At 42.4% G+C, this 15471-nt stretch overlaps 1 protein-coding gene across 1 annotated transcript; it reads left to right on the forward strand.

Annotated features, from left to right (window-relative positions):
* The first annotated feature begins 1172 nt into the window (after nucleotides 1-1172).
* On the forward strand, nucleotides 1173-3532 carry kcna4 (potassium voltage-gated channel, shaker-related subfamily, member 4). Its single transcript, XM_016237542.1, has one exon. The coding sequence runs from the start codon at nucleotides 1396-1398 to the stop codon at nucleotides 3412-3414; it is 2019 nt and encodes a 672-aa protein (XP_016093028.1). The 5' UTR covers nucleotides 1173-1395; the 3' UTR covers nucleotides 3415-3532.
* The last annotated feature ends 11939 nt before the right edge of the window (nucleotides 3533-15471 follow it).

Here is a 15471-nt window from a genome sequence, read left to right on the forward strand (position 1 = left end):
GTTTGAGAGCTGCAGCACACCGGTGCGCGCCTGCCACGACCACGGGGGGGCGATCGAGGTCTTTCCGCGCTGCGCAAACGTGCCTCTCGCGGCGGAGCGCAGCTCCCCAATAACACGAGCACAATGGTCAACGGGCGAGACTGAGCGCCAGACAGATGCGCGCTGCGCAGACTTACCTAAGGCTATTACACATGGCATCCTAAAACTTTGATACATCTCGATTCTGACGCCGCTCGTGTGATTTATGGAGCCACGCAGCATGCTCTCGGTAGCAGCACCTGCTTTTTGGTGAGTGCGAGTCCAGGCTTAATGCAGCGGTGCATGGTTTTTTGGGGAGGGGGAGATGGGCAGGTGATGAGATCCTGTTGAATAAAGACCCGACGGCGAGCCGTGGCCAAAACTGTCATCCCTCGAATGCGATCACACCTGACTGTTTAGGTGTCATGTTCTGCGTTTGGTTACGTCGAGGAATATCTGAGCGAGAGGGAAATTTGGACAAACCTGGGATTTACATCCTCAGCCATCTCTAGCTTGTTATATTGAGGGTGGAAGCTGAGAAGACATCCTCATATCATTTCCTACGTCAGTGGCTCGAATAATGGAACGTGTGTGCATGAGAGGGCTGATAAATTGCGTGCGACGACTGTTTATAATTAATTGTCAAGGGATTTTGGATCAGTAATATCACGCGCTGTTTCCTGTTTCCTTGCTTGGCTGGCCTGTTACAACAAGGATGTGCCACAGTAGTATTGTTATTAATATCATTATCAATATGTAGCGTAGGTATAGTGACTTATGCTTTTGTTACTGCTTACTTTTTCAAAATGTTCTGCTCATGTTGGTGTAGGCTATCCATCCCAGTCTGCTTGGGCTACTTTACGATGAGCAGTTTGCATTCTACAACACGTTTTTCTTTTCTTTGCAGCTGTTGCTGGTGTCAAGCGGATTCAGTGATTCATTCATAGCCACCGAAGGGGCAGAGGACGAAACAAACCTACACCCCACCCCTCCCTCACAGTGAAGATGGGAACCAGCGAATTCATAGGCGAATAAAGTCTCTACCGATCACCTCAGATAACAGAGCTCCTCCTGCATTCAGTTTCCTTTTAGGCAGGCGCGCGCCGCGCACATGGATTCTAGAACTGTTGGACACCTTTTTCTCATAATGAGAAAATTATGATGATGATGATGTCACCAGAAGCGCGTCGCTTCGCCACAGTTGTAAAGTCCAATTACAATAAGTAAAAGTGCACCGAAAGAGCTTAAAGCAATTCCGAAGGCAGCGGACCTACAGTGCCAGTCAAGTGCATTTATGAACTTGCTGAGGCCGTCTTTAGCTCAACCTCGTTCCTCAGTCCGTTTTCCATCATTCTGAACGCTTCGTAGTTTGAGAAGATGGAGTTTGCTATGGTGGGCGCGGACAGCGGGGGCTGCAACACCCACCTGCCCTATGGATATGCCCAGGCTCGCGCCAGGGAGAGAGAGCGCGAGCGGGAGCGGCAGTCTCGCGCAGCGGCGTCGGTGGCGGCGGTAGCCGAAGCCGGAACGGTCGGAGAGGGAGGTGGGTCCAGCGGCCATCCCCACAACCATCCGCATCAGAGTCGCACCGCCTCTTCAACGAATGCCAACAACAGTAGCGCCGGGACCGCCTCGCGCCCCTCCTCCTCCTCCTCCTCCTCCTCCTCCCAACAGCCGCAACAGCAACAGCAGCAGCAGCAACACCACGAGCCGCTACAGCAACTTCTCCGAGAGCGAAAAAAGCAACGAGGCGTCGCGCGCTGGAGACGGAACCGCGCGGCACTCGGCGGGGATCTACGCCAATCAGAGTTGGCGCTCCTAGGATCCGAGGAGGACATCATGATTGAGGAGGACGAGGCGGAGGGCGAGGAGGAAGAGGAGGACAGGGGAAGCAAGAGATCGAGTTTTGTCTATAACATGGATGATGAAGAGGAGACGGTTTCGTTAACGGACAGGCGTCCTCAGTCAGGGTACGAAAATGTTTACCACGAGTATGGCTGCTGCGAGAGAGTTGTCATCAACGTGTCGGGCTTAAAGTTTGAGACCCAGCTGAAGACTCTCGCGCAGTTCCCAGACACTCTCCTGGGGGACCCTGAGAAGCGAATCAGGTACTTCGACCCTCTGCGTAACGAATACTTCTTTGACAGAAATCGACCGAGCTTCGACGCCATTCTGTACTTCTATCAGTCCGGGGGGCGCTTGAAGAGACCCGCCAACGTGCCGTTTGACATCTTTTCCGAGGAGGTCAAGTTCTATGAACTCGGGGAAGAGGCGATGCTCAAGTTTCGCGAGGATGAGGGCTTCGTGAAGGAGGAGGAGAAGCCGCTGCCCGAGGACGAGTTCAAACGCCAGATCTGGCTGCTCTTCGAGTATCCGGAGAGTTCAAGTCCAGCCAGAGGGATCGCGGTCGTGTCAGTGCTGGTCATCGTCATATCCATCGTCATCTTTTGCTTGGAAACATTGCCAGAATTCAGGGACGACAAAGAATTCCTCAGCCCAGGTAAAAACTCCACGCAGGCGGACAATGGATTTACGCCGTTCAACGACCCCTTTTTCATTGTTGAGACGGTGTGCATCATTTGGTTCTCGTTTGAGATCATCGTGCGCTTCTTCGCGAGCCCCAGTAAAGCTGATTTCTTTAAAAACGCGATGAACTCCATAGACATCGTCTCTATTTTGCCTTACTTCATAACTCTCGGCACAGACCTCGCCCAGCAGCAAGGCAACGGGCAACAGGCGATGAGTTTCGCGATCCTGAGGATAATACGACTCGTCCGCGTGTTCAGGATCTTCAAACTGTCCCGGCACTCGAAAGGTCTCCAGATCCTGGGGCACACTTTGCGCGCGAGCATGCGAGAGCTGGCGCTGCTCATCTTCTTTCTCGTCATCGGCGTCATCCTGTTCTCCAGCGCGGTGTACTTTGCGGAGGCAGACGAGCCCTCGTCTCAGTTCACCAGCATCCCAGACGCGTTCTGGTGGGCTGTAGTGACCATGACCACGGTGGGCTACGGGGACATGAAGCCCATTACGGTCGGGGGCAAAATCGTGGGCTCGTTGTGCGCCATCGCTGGTGTCCTGACCATTGCGCTTCCAGTTCCTGTCATCGTGTCCAACTTCAACTACTTCTACCACCGGGAGACTGATAACGAGGACCAGGCGCCCGTTGTGGAACAGCCTCCGCCGGGCTGTCCGTACTTTCCGGATTTCCTGAGAAAATTCAAAGGGTCCCCATCAGGGTCGTCTTTGGGGGACAAGGCGGCAGAGTACATGGAGATGGAGGAGGGCGTGACAGAATCTCTGTGCGGGGCTGACACGCAGAGCCCGAGCAGAGGGAACGGTACTGACTTAGGCGGAAAAAACAGTTCACAATCACGAACTCTACAGACAGATGTATGATTATGGACGAACGATAACCTCCTCGGGAGGTTTTCATAAAGATGACTGCACAAATGGATCAGTTAACAGCACACATGCACAACTTGAAGACATATACACAGTAGGCGCGTGCGCAAACACAACGAGACGCTCACACACACACACACACACACACACACACACTCGCTCTCATCAAGTTCTGGACCTGAGCTGAAACATTTTTGCAATGTGGCTACTTTTGTAGTGAGACATACCCTGTAATCACGTGACAGGCAACGCAAAAACCACCAGCTTTACGTGACGCGGAGAGGTGTCTATCTTTCGGTTCATTAATGAAGGCAACAAAAAGAACTTGCATAGGCACTTTATGAGTTACATTTGTCAGTAATTGTTGGGAAAAGAGGCGAGTTCTTCTTATCTAATGCTATTATGCAATAACGTTTAAATCGTTTGCACTATCATCAATTATGTTATAGTCTCCCAGTTTAATGCAGAGGAAAGTAACAAGTAACACTGAGGTAGAGAGGGAGGACATTGAAAAACGACTCAGCAATCATACTACGAGTTGCTTTATTAATTAATTCGAAATACTAGCAAACATACGCTGCAATCTTCTCGGATGAAAACCAATTCAGCTAAAAGTAATGAATTATTTTAACGTATTTGAATTATTATGATTAATTGGAAAGCAGCATGCTGCGTAACTTAAGGCAATGTTATCTTAAATCCCATTATGGCAAACATGTGTCCGCATAGCAGTATTCAGTATGTTCTACACTCTGGTAAAACCCCTTTTTAGCACACCCTGTGTAGTTCTTTGTGCATTGTCCACAGTGACTGAAGAGTCATTTATAGTCAGTCCCTTTTGTGAGTATTGGAAAACAAATCAGTCATGTTAGTTTTTGTTCATTAGCACAATATTTGAAACAAACACCATAATTCATTCTTTCAGAGCATCACAGTCACATTATGGCATACCGAGGCCAAAATAACCGGTTCGCATTGTCTCACAAAGTAAACACCTTGGACAACGACACCATGGCTTGAAGGATCAGTTTGGCCACAGTTTTCAAGTTGCTGTCATGGGAGTATATTTCAAGGGAATGCTTCATGCAACTATTTGTCTTCATCCCTTTACCAAATGACAACGCACCCCTTTATAAAAATGCTGGCGGAAATGTACAGCACGGAAGGGAACATGAACTTGGTGGACTTCATGCACAGCGAATTCTCGTCCTTTTGGAGTGCACGATGACCACTAAGCATGCGCAGTGCTTTTACGGATCCCAGGTAAGCGATTTCTGCGTTAAGAATTTGCTCAGTCACAGCAATCATGTTGTCATCATACACTCTCAGTTTTACGCAGCATCCAGGTGTTTACACATCTGCGTGGACCTACTAGTTGTCTGTTATGGCTAGGAACAGGTGTTCCACATGATCTCAGCATGCATGCGATTTCAACTCTCATGTTTTCTCGCTTTATAATAATATGTCAACAATGTCTTGAATTGCTTAGCAACAAGGGACTTATTGTCAACGAGACGACTAACTGTGCGGTGTTCCCTTGGAATCCAAAAATCCTCATTGTTCATTAAGTGTTCCGAGCTTCATTCTCTGATGTCATAATAGCTATTACCATTTTTTGTAGACAGGATAATTACCATTTAATCTCCAGTAAACCGATATTTTGTCATTAATAAGACATACTCTTAAGCACACGCTACAGGGAGATAACTATGGCCTCCCTCGGCCTGCTCATCTCTCACAACACAATTACTTGGCTAACGTGTAGGCTACTTGTGTGAAATATGCACACTCGATATTAGATTATCATAAGTGCCTTCTGTGTCATGTCAATCTAGTGCCTTGTGGGCTTGTTACAGGAAAAATGGTTGTGTAAGTTGATGAAAAATTAACAGACAACTGGCATTTATCAGCTGTTCATGCTGTCACCTCTATAAACTGTGCATACTATGTAAAGTATCCCTTTTCAGTAGGGATCCTCTCACAGTTTGTAGTAGATGCACTACTGATAACGAGTTATGTAATGACATTAAATTACAGGCAAACTGCTCTGCCTTTAAGTAAAAAAAAAAAGATCTTAATAGTAATAGTCTTATAGGGGTCATATGATGCGATTTACATTTTTCCTTTCTCTTTGGAGTGTTACAAGCTCTTGGTGCATAAAGAAGATCTGTAAAGTTGCAAAGACTAAAGTCTCAAATCCAAAGAGATATTCTTTATAAAAGTTAAGAGTCAACCACGCCTACCTAAAATGGCTCGTTCTAACATGCCCCCACATGTCTACGTCACTATGTGGAAATATTAGCATAATGCCGCCCAAATGTGCACGCAAAGAAAGAAGGCGTGGTTTCAGGAACAGCAGTAGTGTTGATGCAGCCATGTCAGGGAGACGCTGTGTGTTTCTGTGCGAAAGCAAAAGCACTTTATTTGGCCTTCCGGAAGTAGATGCAATTAGGAATCATTGGTTAAGATTTATTTACAACAGAACAGCACAACCCAGATGTTCGAATTTGTGCAACGCATTTTATGGAGCCAATCAGAGCAGACTGCGCTTGTCAAAGGAGGGGGCTTTGTAGAAAACGAAGCGTTTGAGAGAGGCGGGGCATAGAGGACCTACAATAATGTACAGTATTTGAAAAATAATGTGTTTTTTGAACATTAAAGCATGTCAACATATTCTGTTACACCAAATACACAAAATAATGATCTTTAAAATAGCATAATATGACCCCTTTAATGATTTTATCCATATAGTTCAACAGAGGTGATGCAAATCTTTTAATTCTAAAACATATTTACTTTGTTAATGTACGTTCCTGGTCTTGTTATGAACAATTCATTGGTACTTGTTATTAAGAATCACAATTTTCACCACATTTCATTATCAAAATAAGCTTGCTTTCCTTTCCTTTTCTGATGTCACTTAGTCTGCACAGACTATCGGATCATTATATTAATATATTAATATTAATACATAATATGAATACTTATATTAGGGAACTGTTTTAACAAGCTCATATTTGTTAAATCCACATCTAGTAAATTCTTGCTAGAAATAAAGTTTTCTAAGTTTACATTTTATTGGTAAATATCCTGCTTCGCTTGGAAATGCATCATATTATGGATTTAAAATGGGTTGTGACCAGTAATTTATGTTGATTTCAATATTCAGTATTTAAACACATTCTATATGCTGAAGCTATCTATCTATCTATCTATCTATCTATCTATCTGTCTGTCTGTCTGTCTGTCTGTCTGTCTGTCTGTCTGTCTGTCTATCTATCTATCTATCTATCTATCTATCTGTCTATCTATCTATCTATCTATCTGTCTGTCTGTCTGTCTGTCTGTATATCTATCTATCACATGCATTATTGTTCGATTTATCTTTTCATAATTATTGTTTATAATAGACTGTGAATGACCACTATGCAGTCAATCACCTTCTTACACATTAGAGGTAAAAATTATTTTCATTTTTATATGGTCTATTTGACTTACTTTTTTCACACAAATGCTTTTTGATACATGTCTCATGTTTTTGTTTGTAATGTTACGGTAGTGTATTGGCTGTCCCACTAATATAGTTACACAAATAAGAAGTGGTAGTGCGTAGTCTTTGTACAAAATCTTTATGTTTACTGTTGAAATCTGAAATGATATTCAGTGTAAATGAGGATATATTGATAGTCCTTAATCATTATGAGATCCCGCTTGCTGAGTCATGCAGTACTTTTGCACATATACGTGCAGGCACTCATATTCATGATAACCCAGGCTATTAAGCACTCTTTTACAGGTTAATGTTGCATAGCCTGTGGAGAGGTTTTACGCTAGCTCTGTCTTCATTTTTTTGCTGTAGTTCATATTGGATTGCACCAATACTTCACAGCACTAGTTATTTGCTGTGCTGAACATTTTTAAAACGTTTGGTGCTGGCTGTGAAGTAATGGCTGTTGCCCGTCTTGAGCTCTTTTAAGTTTCTCTTGGCTTAAACGTTGTTATTAATGATTCATTGCGTCCAAAAGATGAATCTGCTTCAGCTTCAGAGGATATTTTCTGAAAACAATCTGTTGTGCTGCAGTCCAGGCATTTGTAAAATGGATACCAAACTAAAAGTTGGCTTCTTTCTCAGACTTTATTATTATTTGGCATCCTTCTCTAAATCTGTCTTTCCCTTTTCTTTCTCGGTTCCTTCCATTTGCCTCTTCTTCTACAAGGCAGAAGCGTATCCCTCCACTTGTGGCAGCCTCCTTCACTTCTCTGTAAAATAACTTACAGAATCACACGCGTGTCAGAGAATGAAAAACAGAATGTAATTTCTGTGAGATCAGTGGACTCACAAAGCATGTTATTTATTTAAAGTGTAGGTCCATATGTGTGTGCTCGCTTGTCTGCGAGAGTGTAATAAATCAATAAAACCCTTCACCCACATCACCTTCATAAATATCAGGCTCAATGCCACAGTAAATGGATATTAAACTAGATTTCCTAATATCAATCACCCATGACTACGAAAGACATTTTGCCATATTGATAGATCAGTGTAACAGCACTCATTCCCATAACACTGACTCTCTGTAAATATCAAGACTGGCATTTGAGCAGTGTGGAGAGCCAGAATAATGTGGCATTAGTCCAACCGAAAGCAATCAGCATCACTCCACTCAGGGCATTAATTAGCTGCCGTGCGTGATGTGTGTAGTATGACACAGAAGTGTTGCTGTACTTAGCATGATCACCATACCCACACATACATTGGGGCTTAGTGGATGATGGGAAAATAAACAGCGCTATAGATTAGAAACTGAGTTGTCATGGCAGATTTTCACTCCATAATCCCCTCATCTTCTCTCAGTATTAACAACAGTGTTGCATGGGTTAAATCAGTTGGGCAAAATAACACTAGCTAGTTACCCTTATGTAACCTTAAAATAAAATGTTATTTCTGCTAAGTGTTGTCCTCTAAACCGCTGTTAGTGTCAAGTGCATTGTGTGGCCTCAAGCACAGGTGATGTGATGCAGCTGACAAATTGTTCTATGTAAAGAACATGTTTAACATCTTCATGACATAGAGGTACATGTTCATACTCTGAGGATCACAGGGCTTGCTAGTGCCAGTGTACAGAGAGTTTTGTTTGGATGGTGTCCAGTGGTTTCTTTCAATGAGTCCCTCAGCTAAGAAAAAGTTCAGTAAGAGGGTCAGTGATGTACAGTATAAAAGGAAGAAAAACTCTTTGTATTTATGTTGGTTTTAATATATTTCTAAACAAGCTTCAGTTTAATGACTCATGTGGTGCAAACATCAAATAAAATGTGATGTGAGTGTACTGTAGGGCTGTCTAAAATTTTTTTGAATTTCGAATATTCGTCGAATTTAAAATAAAAATCCACATTTTAGGTGTGCGTTAAGGAGGCAGCCTTATCAGTGGCGCACAAGATGCGATGACGATTTAAGTGTCGTTGCATTTTAATGTTTTTGTTATTCTGTCCAGTTGAACCCACTGGATGTGGCGCTGCTGTATTCAGAGGCGGCATGCCCATTCACGTGCCCCCTCAGATTTTTGAGCCAATTGGATTTTGAATGCAGCTTCCAAAAGACAAAAAATAGCCATTTAATATTTTCTATATTTAATACAATCACACCGGTGTGATTAAAACTTTTAGTTTGTCATATCATTCAATTCAAGTTTATTTGTATAGCGCTTTTCATGATACTTTACAGCAAATTAAGTTTCTACAATATTTAGTGGTAGTTTATCAGTGGTGACTGTCAGTTAATGTACATATGGCAGAAATGTATGGAAAAATCAATTAAAGTCGTAATCAAACAGACGATGAACACTATTAACAGCAATTATTATATGATGCAATCAAACTTATAGCAAAATTTGGTAGTTCTGTATGTTGTTTCAGGGTTGGCATCATCTGAGGTCCTCTGAGGGTTTGGCATCATCTCTTCTCAGGCGTTCTGGATCCAGACTGAAGCGTGTGTAAATCCTAGTTATATGTTGTTATAGATGTCAATCCCATGGCAAAAACAGAGAAACAAATAGAGACATAATTAGCGTAGCTGCTGTTCCAACCAAGCAAAATTGATTTGTTTAACCCAAGCTAAAGAATAATAATGTGCATTTGATCAGATATAACTGCAGTACAAGATTATGAGATGCATTATTTGAATGTTTGGCCAAAGAGATGTGTCTTTAATCTAGATTTAAACAGAGAGAGTGTGTCTGAACCCCGAACATTATCAGGAAGGCTATTCCAGAGTTTGGGAGCCAAATGCGAAAAAGCTCTACCTCCTTTAGTGGACTTTGCTATCCTAGGTAAGTTATAGATCAGTTATAGTTATACAGTCTTTATAGATTGTACAGCGCAAGTACTTCTATCATTAAAGCGGGTAGAGCAAAAGTCATCATGGCAGTTATTTGAGATTGGACACTAGTCATATGGAGCGTAGCGTCCTGGAGATGTTGTCCGACAGGCGTTCCGCTCCGACTCTGCTGGGGTGCAGGCTATCAGCGCGAAAAAGCCTAGGACGCTCCCAGGAAATATTCCAATTATTAACAAAGAGCAGTTTCTGTTCTTTACACCATGACAATAACCATTCATTTAGTAAGGGATAATCAATGGCTAGCTGTGCATTAAACGATTTGAATGCACGACGTGGAGGTGAAGAACCACCCGACGCGCAGTGGAGGCAGTCGAGTATTCAGACAGACCATGGCATAAAAGCAAAACGTTTACTGAACCTTTCATGTCCTCGTCGATACTAGGGCTGTGTATCACCAGCAAAGTCACGATACGATACATATCACGATACAGAGGTCACGATACGATACATATCAGTTCTGAAGAGTTCTAAACTAGCGCGCTGTCTTCATGGCAGTTATTTGAGATTTGACACTAGTCATATGGAGCGTAGCGTCCTGGAGATGTTGTCCGAGAGGCGTTCCGCTCCGACTCTGCTGGGGTGCAGGCTATCAGCGCGAAAAAGCCTAGGACGCTCCCAGGAAATATTCCAATTATTAACAAAGAGCAGTTTCTGTTCTTTACACCATGACAATAACCATTCATTTAGTAAGGGATAATCAATGGCTAGCTGTGCATTAAACGATTTGAATGCACGACGTGGAGGTGAAGAACCACCCGACGCGCAGTGGAGGCAGTCGAGTATTCAGACAGACCATGGCATAAAAGCAAAACGTTTACTGAACCTTTCATGTCCTTGTCGATACTAGGGCTGTGTATCACCAGCAAAGTCACGATACGATACATATCACGATACAGAGGTCACGATACGATACATATCAGTTCTGAAGAGTTCTAAACTAGCGCGCTGTCTTCACTGTATCTAACGACACGTCCTCAAGTTCGCTTAGGTGCACGCGGCAAATATGACGTCATCGCGGTGTTGGCGGAAGTTCGCTTTGAGTGCGTGCGACGTCGTTTCGCGTGGCGGTGTGCACGACATTTTTTTTTACTTTCCGTGCAGCTCCGCTTCCGAAGATGCACGAGTTCAAAGCGACTCTAGCCGAACATGCACGTCTGTGCCAGCATTTGTGTGAAACAGAAGCAGTTTGATGTTAAGTGCAGTCTCACACACAGATCACGTTGCGGCCGAACTCAGACATTCAGGAACAAACTTTTTAGCACTGCCCCGCAGTTTGTATCAACTAAACTGTATCGCCCTTCAGGATCGCGGGTATCTGCGCAGAAACATCGAGAACACAAGCACCAGGGAAACAGCGAGTGTGCACTTTACCTTCAGCTAACATAGCACGGACGTGCTGGACGATGGAGTCTCCGACGATCACAGCGTCGCGTTCTGTCTCGCGGAGGGGAGCGAAGCGGTTACGGGTGGAGATCTCGAAGACCGGCGGCGGCGGAGGGGGAGAGGTCATCGCCCGGGGCCTGGCTCGCGTCTTCCGCTGCGGGTGCACCGTAGTGAAGGACATCTGGGAAGATTGAGTCAAACGGGCTATATGCTAATAGCGGACTCGGGAAATGAAAATAGAATTAGTGATAACAAGGCGTCTGATTGTTTTCTCTCTGATATCATCAGCTGCTAAATTCAAATCTGTTTTCGCGGGCTGGCGCTGAGCCAGAGACAGATGCGATTTTGCAGCACTTCGCATTAACCAATCACACACGATGCTGTTGAGCTGATGAATGCAATGACCAATCAGAGGTGTTCAGATGAGTCATTTAAAAAATGCCGGTGTTTTCTTCACTCGCTTGCTGACAGAATGCCTCTTTCTGGCAAATTCTCTCGTCAGACTACAAAGTGCAAATGTGTGTAAGAATCTGTAAGATATTAATTTCATAGTGTAAACAGCTTCAGTGATTTTAATTGGAGTTTTTGAGAGTGCTTGAACTAGACTGTCAGTGAAAATGTTATTTGATAATGTAAATGTTCTTTGCTCTCTTTCTGTGCAATGAAAGTGTTATGATTAGTAGCCTAACTTGCAATGTTTTATTCACATTAACTTTCATGTTAAATTCACATTAAATATAAACTCAGTCGTATTAAAAATATGTTATGGCACGACACCCATATCTGTTAATTAAGTAAACAGACAGGTTTTTATGCATAGTTAATAGATTACATTATTAGGTTACTTTAACCATCGCGCACTATAGATCAACATAATCTATAAAGGTGAGAATCAAGATATTTCATGATATAGTTAATGCGTTTGGGGATGTTTTGAATAAAAAGAAAGAAAAAATTATAAGTGTTGTGGCTGCTGTGTCACATGCCACACACGTCCTAAGAAGTGAAGCTGCGAACTGTTTGATCGCCCCCTGGTGGCTAGCTGCAGTACCGGTCATAAACCCCGCCCTCTCCATGTAAACGAATGGGACTTGAGTCAAAATAAAAAAATTAATTACGCTTCCAATACAATTTTCCGAAAGATGGTTTTGGTCATTTAAGTTATAACACTGAAATATGTTAAATTGTTCGTTTTTGTGATAAGTTTGATTTTAGCTAGTAATTTGATGCTATAAAAATGGGGCGTGTTGTTATGGTTAGGGCTGGGTATTGATACCATCGAGTATCGAAAAACGTCTTGTCGTTCGGTACCAAATTTCGATACCTAAGGGGTTAATCTCATCAACGTCAGTAAGGCGCAGATTGATCAGGGTTTGACATCCGCTAGAGCGATGCGAAAACATACGGAGCAGTCTGCTTGTGGTACTATAGCCTAATACACCGATAGGTCTGCACAGTCGGTCCGCGTCACGCACCACACTCATAGATGTGGCTCACATGTGAGGATTTAGTGTGAATGCGACCCAGCCCACGTAGCTGTAAGGCTACATTTACACTGGTGCGTTTTTGTTTTAAAATGAAAACGATCCTCGTCATACTGGCGTTTCCACTGCGTTTCAAGCCGGCTTTCCACTATCTCCGACAAATGACAGACCGAAAGTCATTCATTTCCAATGGAGAGTAGGGCGGGAGCTGTGTAGAGTTCCAATCATATGCAGATGTCCGTTCATACTGCAAGCCACTATTAAGTGGCGAATAGTGGATATCTAATGTATATAATGCATCTATTGACAGTATAAGGTTGCGCTGCTGAGGCCAGGCTCCCGCAGCCTCTCCAGGAGAAATCAAAATGCGCAACACTAAGAAACTCAGCATCCTGAGGTAAAAATTCAAAATGTAAAGTTTTTATATTTAAAATACAGTTAGTTAGGCAACATCACACAACATTTTCACCATTTCGACTGTTTAATAGTTCTATAAACAGTTCAATAAGCAAATACAATAATATTAGGTCACTTACATTTTAGGAGGAAACAGCGCATCTCACAGCAACCAGCCGATTCATTGCTTGATTCCGTGTTTTGAACGAATCAGTTGAGTCAAAGTTTCATTAGCCCATCTGCCCATTAGTTCATTAGCCCATTAGTTTCATAAACATCTGATGAATCTGTCGTTTGAACGAATCGTTTGAATGAACGACTCAATGAATCACTCATTAAACGCTCACTACTGGCACCCATCATCCAGGTGGATGCTGCAAACTGGTGGTGGAAGAGGAGATACCCCCTGACAATGTAAAGCGCTTTGAGTGCCTAGAAAAGCACTATATAAATGTAATGAATTATTATAATTAATATTACCTACTGGCGTTTTAATTTCGTTGAAAAGTATCATTTCCACCATAATTTCTTGTTTGTATATTAAAAAATATTTAAAATAATCTCATAATAATTATTTAATGCAGTTGTATTTTTCAGTGTCAATTGAATTTATAGATCAAATGTAAGAATTTGAAATGAAAGTATTAATGAGATTAGTGGGAATAGAATAAATAATTTGCACAAAAAACAAAACACACACAAACACAAACACACACACACACACATATACATATATATACAAATATATAAGCTCGATACCAGAGCCCCCTCCCCACACATAACAAATCCCAATTTAACCACTGCATAAGACAATAAATAAGATTTATATTCCGCTTTTACTCAAAACTCACTTTAAACCACCATCAAGTGTTTGTAATAACTTCCGATTGCCGTGTGTGTTTTGGCCATGTATTGTTATTAAAATTAAATATATTATAACCTCTGAGTCAGAGCAGCGATCATGGAAGAGAGAGCACAGGCAGACAGCGCTAGAAACTGTTGGCTAGCCCAGTGTGTTGTGATTGGCTAAACCACCTCTAAACATTCCGCCCCTCACCTCAGCGGTATGTGCTCCGGTTGTATTGTAAACAACGGTGTCGTTAATATCGCTTATCAGTTTGAGCCTGATTGAGAAGCAGAGAATATTATTGAAGAGGATCGTGCAGAACCTGTGCAAGCACGGCTTTTAATGATAGGCCTATGTTTTTTGTTTGTTGTTGTCTCATACTTTTAGATACGCTGTTATTTGTAAAAGTCTACTGCTTATGTTAGCTTTTAATATATGGTTTTATTCTGATTAAAGCTTTAATACAGTACGGCAACTGCACGCTTGTTTAACGCATGTATAACGCTTCTCGTAGCACATTATACTATGTGTATAATTGGAACAGTTCATTTCAGAATCTTTTACGTATACCTCTAGTTTTCTCTTCCTCTTCTCTAAAGCAGCGCAGCATGGCCTCGCCCCCCTTTGCTGCCTTTTCCCGAGGGCGGGGTTTATCTGGGTTTGTGATGTCACGAACCAGGGACGTAACTGGTTGTAGTCCCTACCAGACATTTTTGTAGGCATTAAACTGCCAGAATTTTAAAAGACGATATCTCCGTTTGCATTGAACTTTCAGCTTCGTAACTTTGCAGATATTGTTTATGCTCAAACAGCAACATTACACACTAAATAACTAACTTGAACTAACCTTGCCTCGCAATGCAAAGGTAAAATCATCTGATATTTTAAGAGACCTTGACACACAGTGCTGAGTGTCTGCAGGGGTTCTCTCTATTATGTCATTTCCTGTTTTATGTTTTTTCATAAAACAGAAAAAAATGCATGGTTGCACCACATGACTTTGATCAGCACAGTTGTTTTTACCCCTATATTTCTGACTTTATAAAGGTAAAAAAAATCCCCCCAGCAAAATAAATAAATTCATTTGATTACAGAAATAAAAACGTGTTAATCATAGAATATATTATTCAAGTCACTGTACATGTAAATTGCATTTTAAATAAATTATTTGATAGGACAGAAAATAAGTTACACTTCTTTGACCCAAAAGCTGATTCAGTAAAAGATTTAGTGCTTCTAACAGAAGGGTCTTTCACCCTCAAGTCATGTCTGCTGAGGTTTGTACACTCATATTTTCCTGGAATACAGACAGAGTGACTCTGCACCTGGGTGTGTGGAAGAGCAGACTTGATGAACATGTTCTTCTGCTTATATTTCATGAGTAAGATTAAAGCTCGGTTCTATTGTTGTCAGCATATCCCTTCTTGACGTGTTTGTTTGTGTGGTTGACTTGTCATGGGCACTCACAAACACACACACACACATAGACAAAAACACTTCCCTTTGGGGTTTAACACTCCCGTAGGGCAGGGCACTGGAGGTCAGGA

This window comes from Sinocyclocheilus grahami, unplaced genomic scaffold, assembly GCF_001515645.1.
Source record: "Sinocyclocheilus grahami isolate Dianchi unplaced genomic scaffold, SAMN03320097.WGS_v1.1 scaffold518.1, whole genome shotgun sequence".
In the NCBI taxonomy this organism is placed as follows: domain Eukaryota; kingdom Metazoa; phylum Chordata; class Actinopteri; order Cypriniformes; family Cyprinidae; genus Sinocyclocheilus; species Sinocyclocheilus grahami.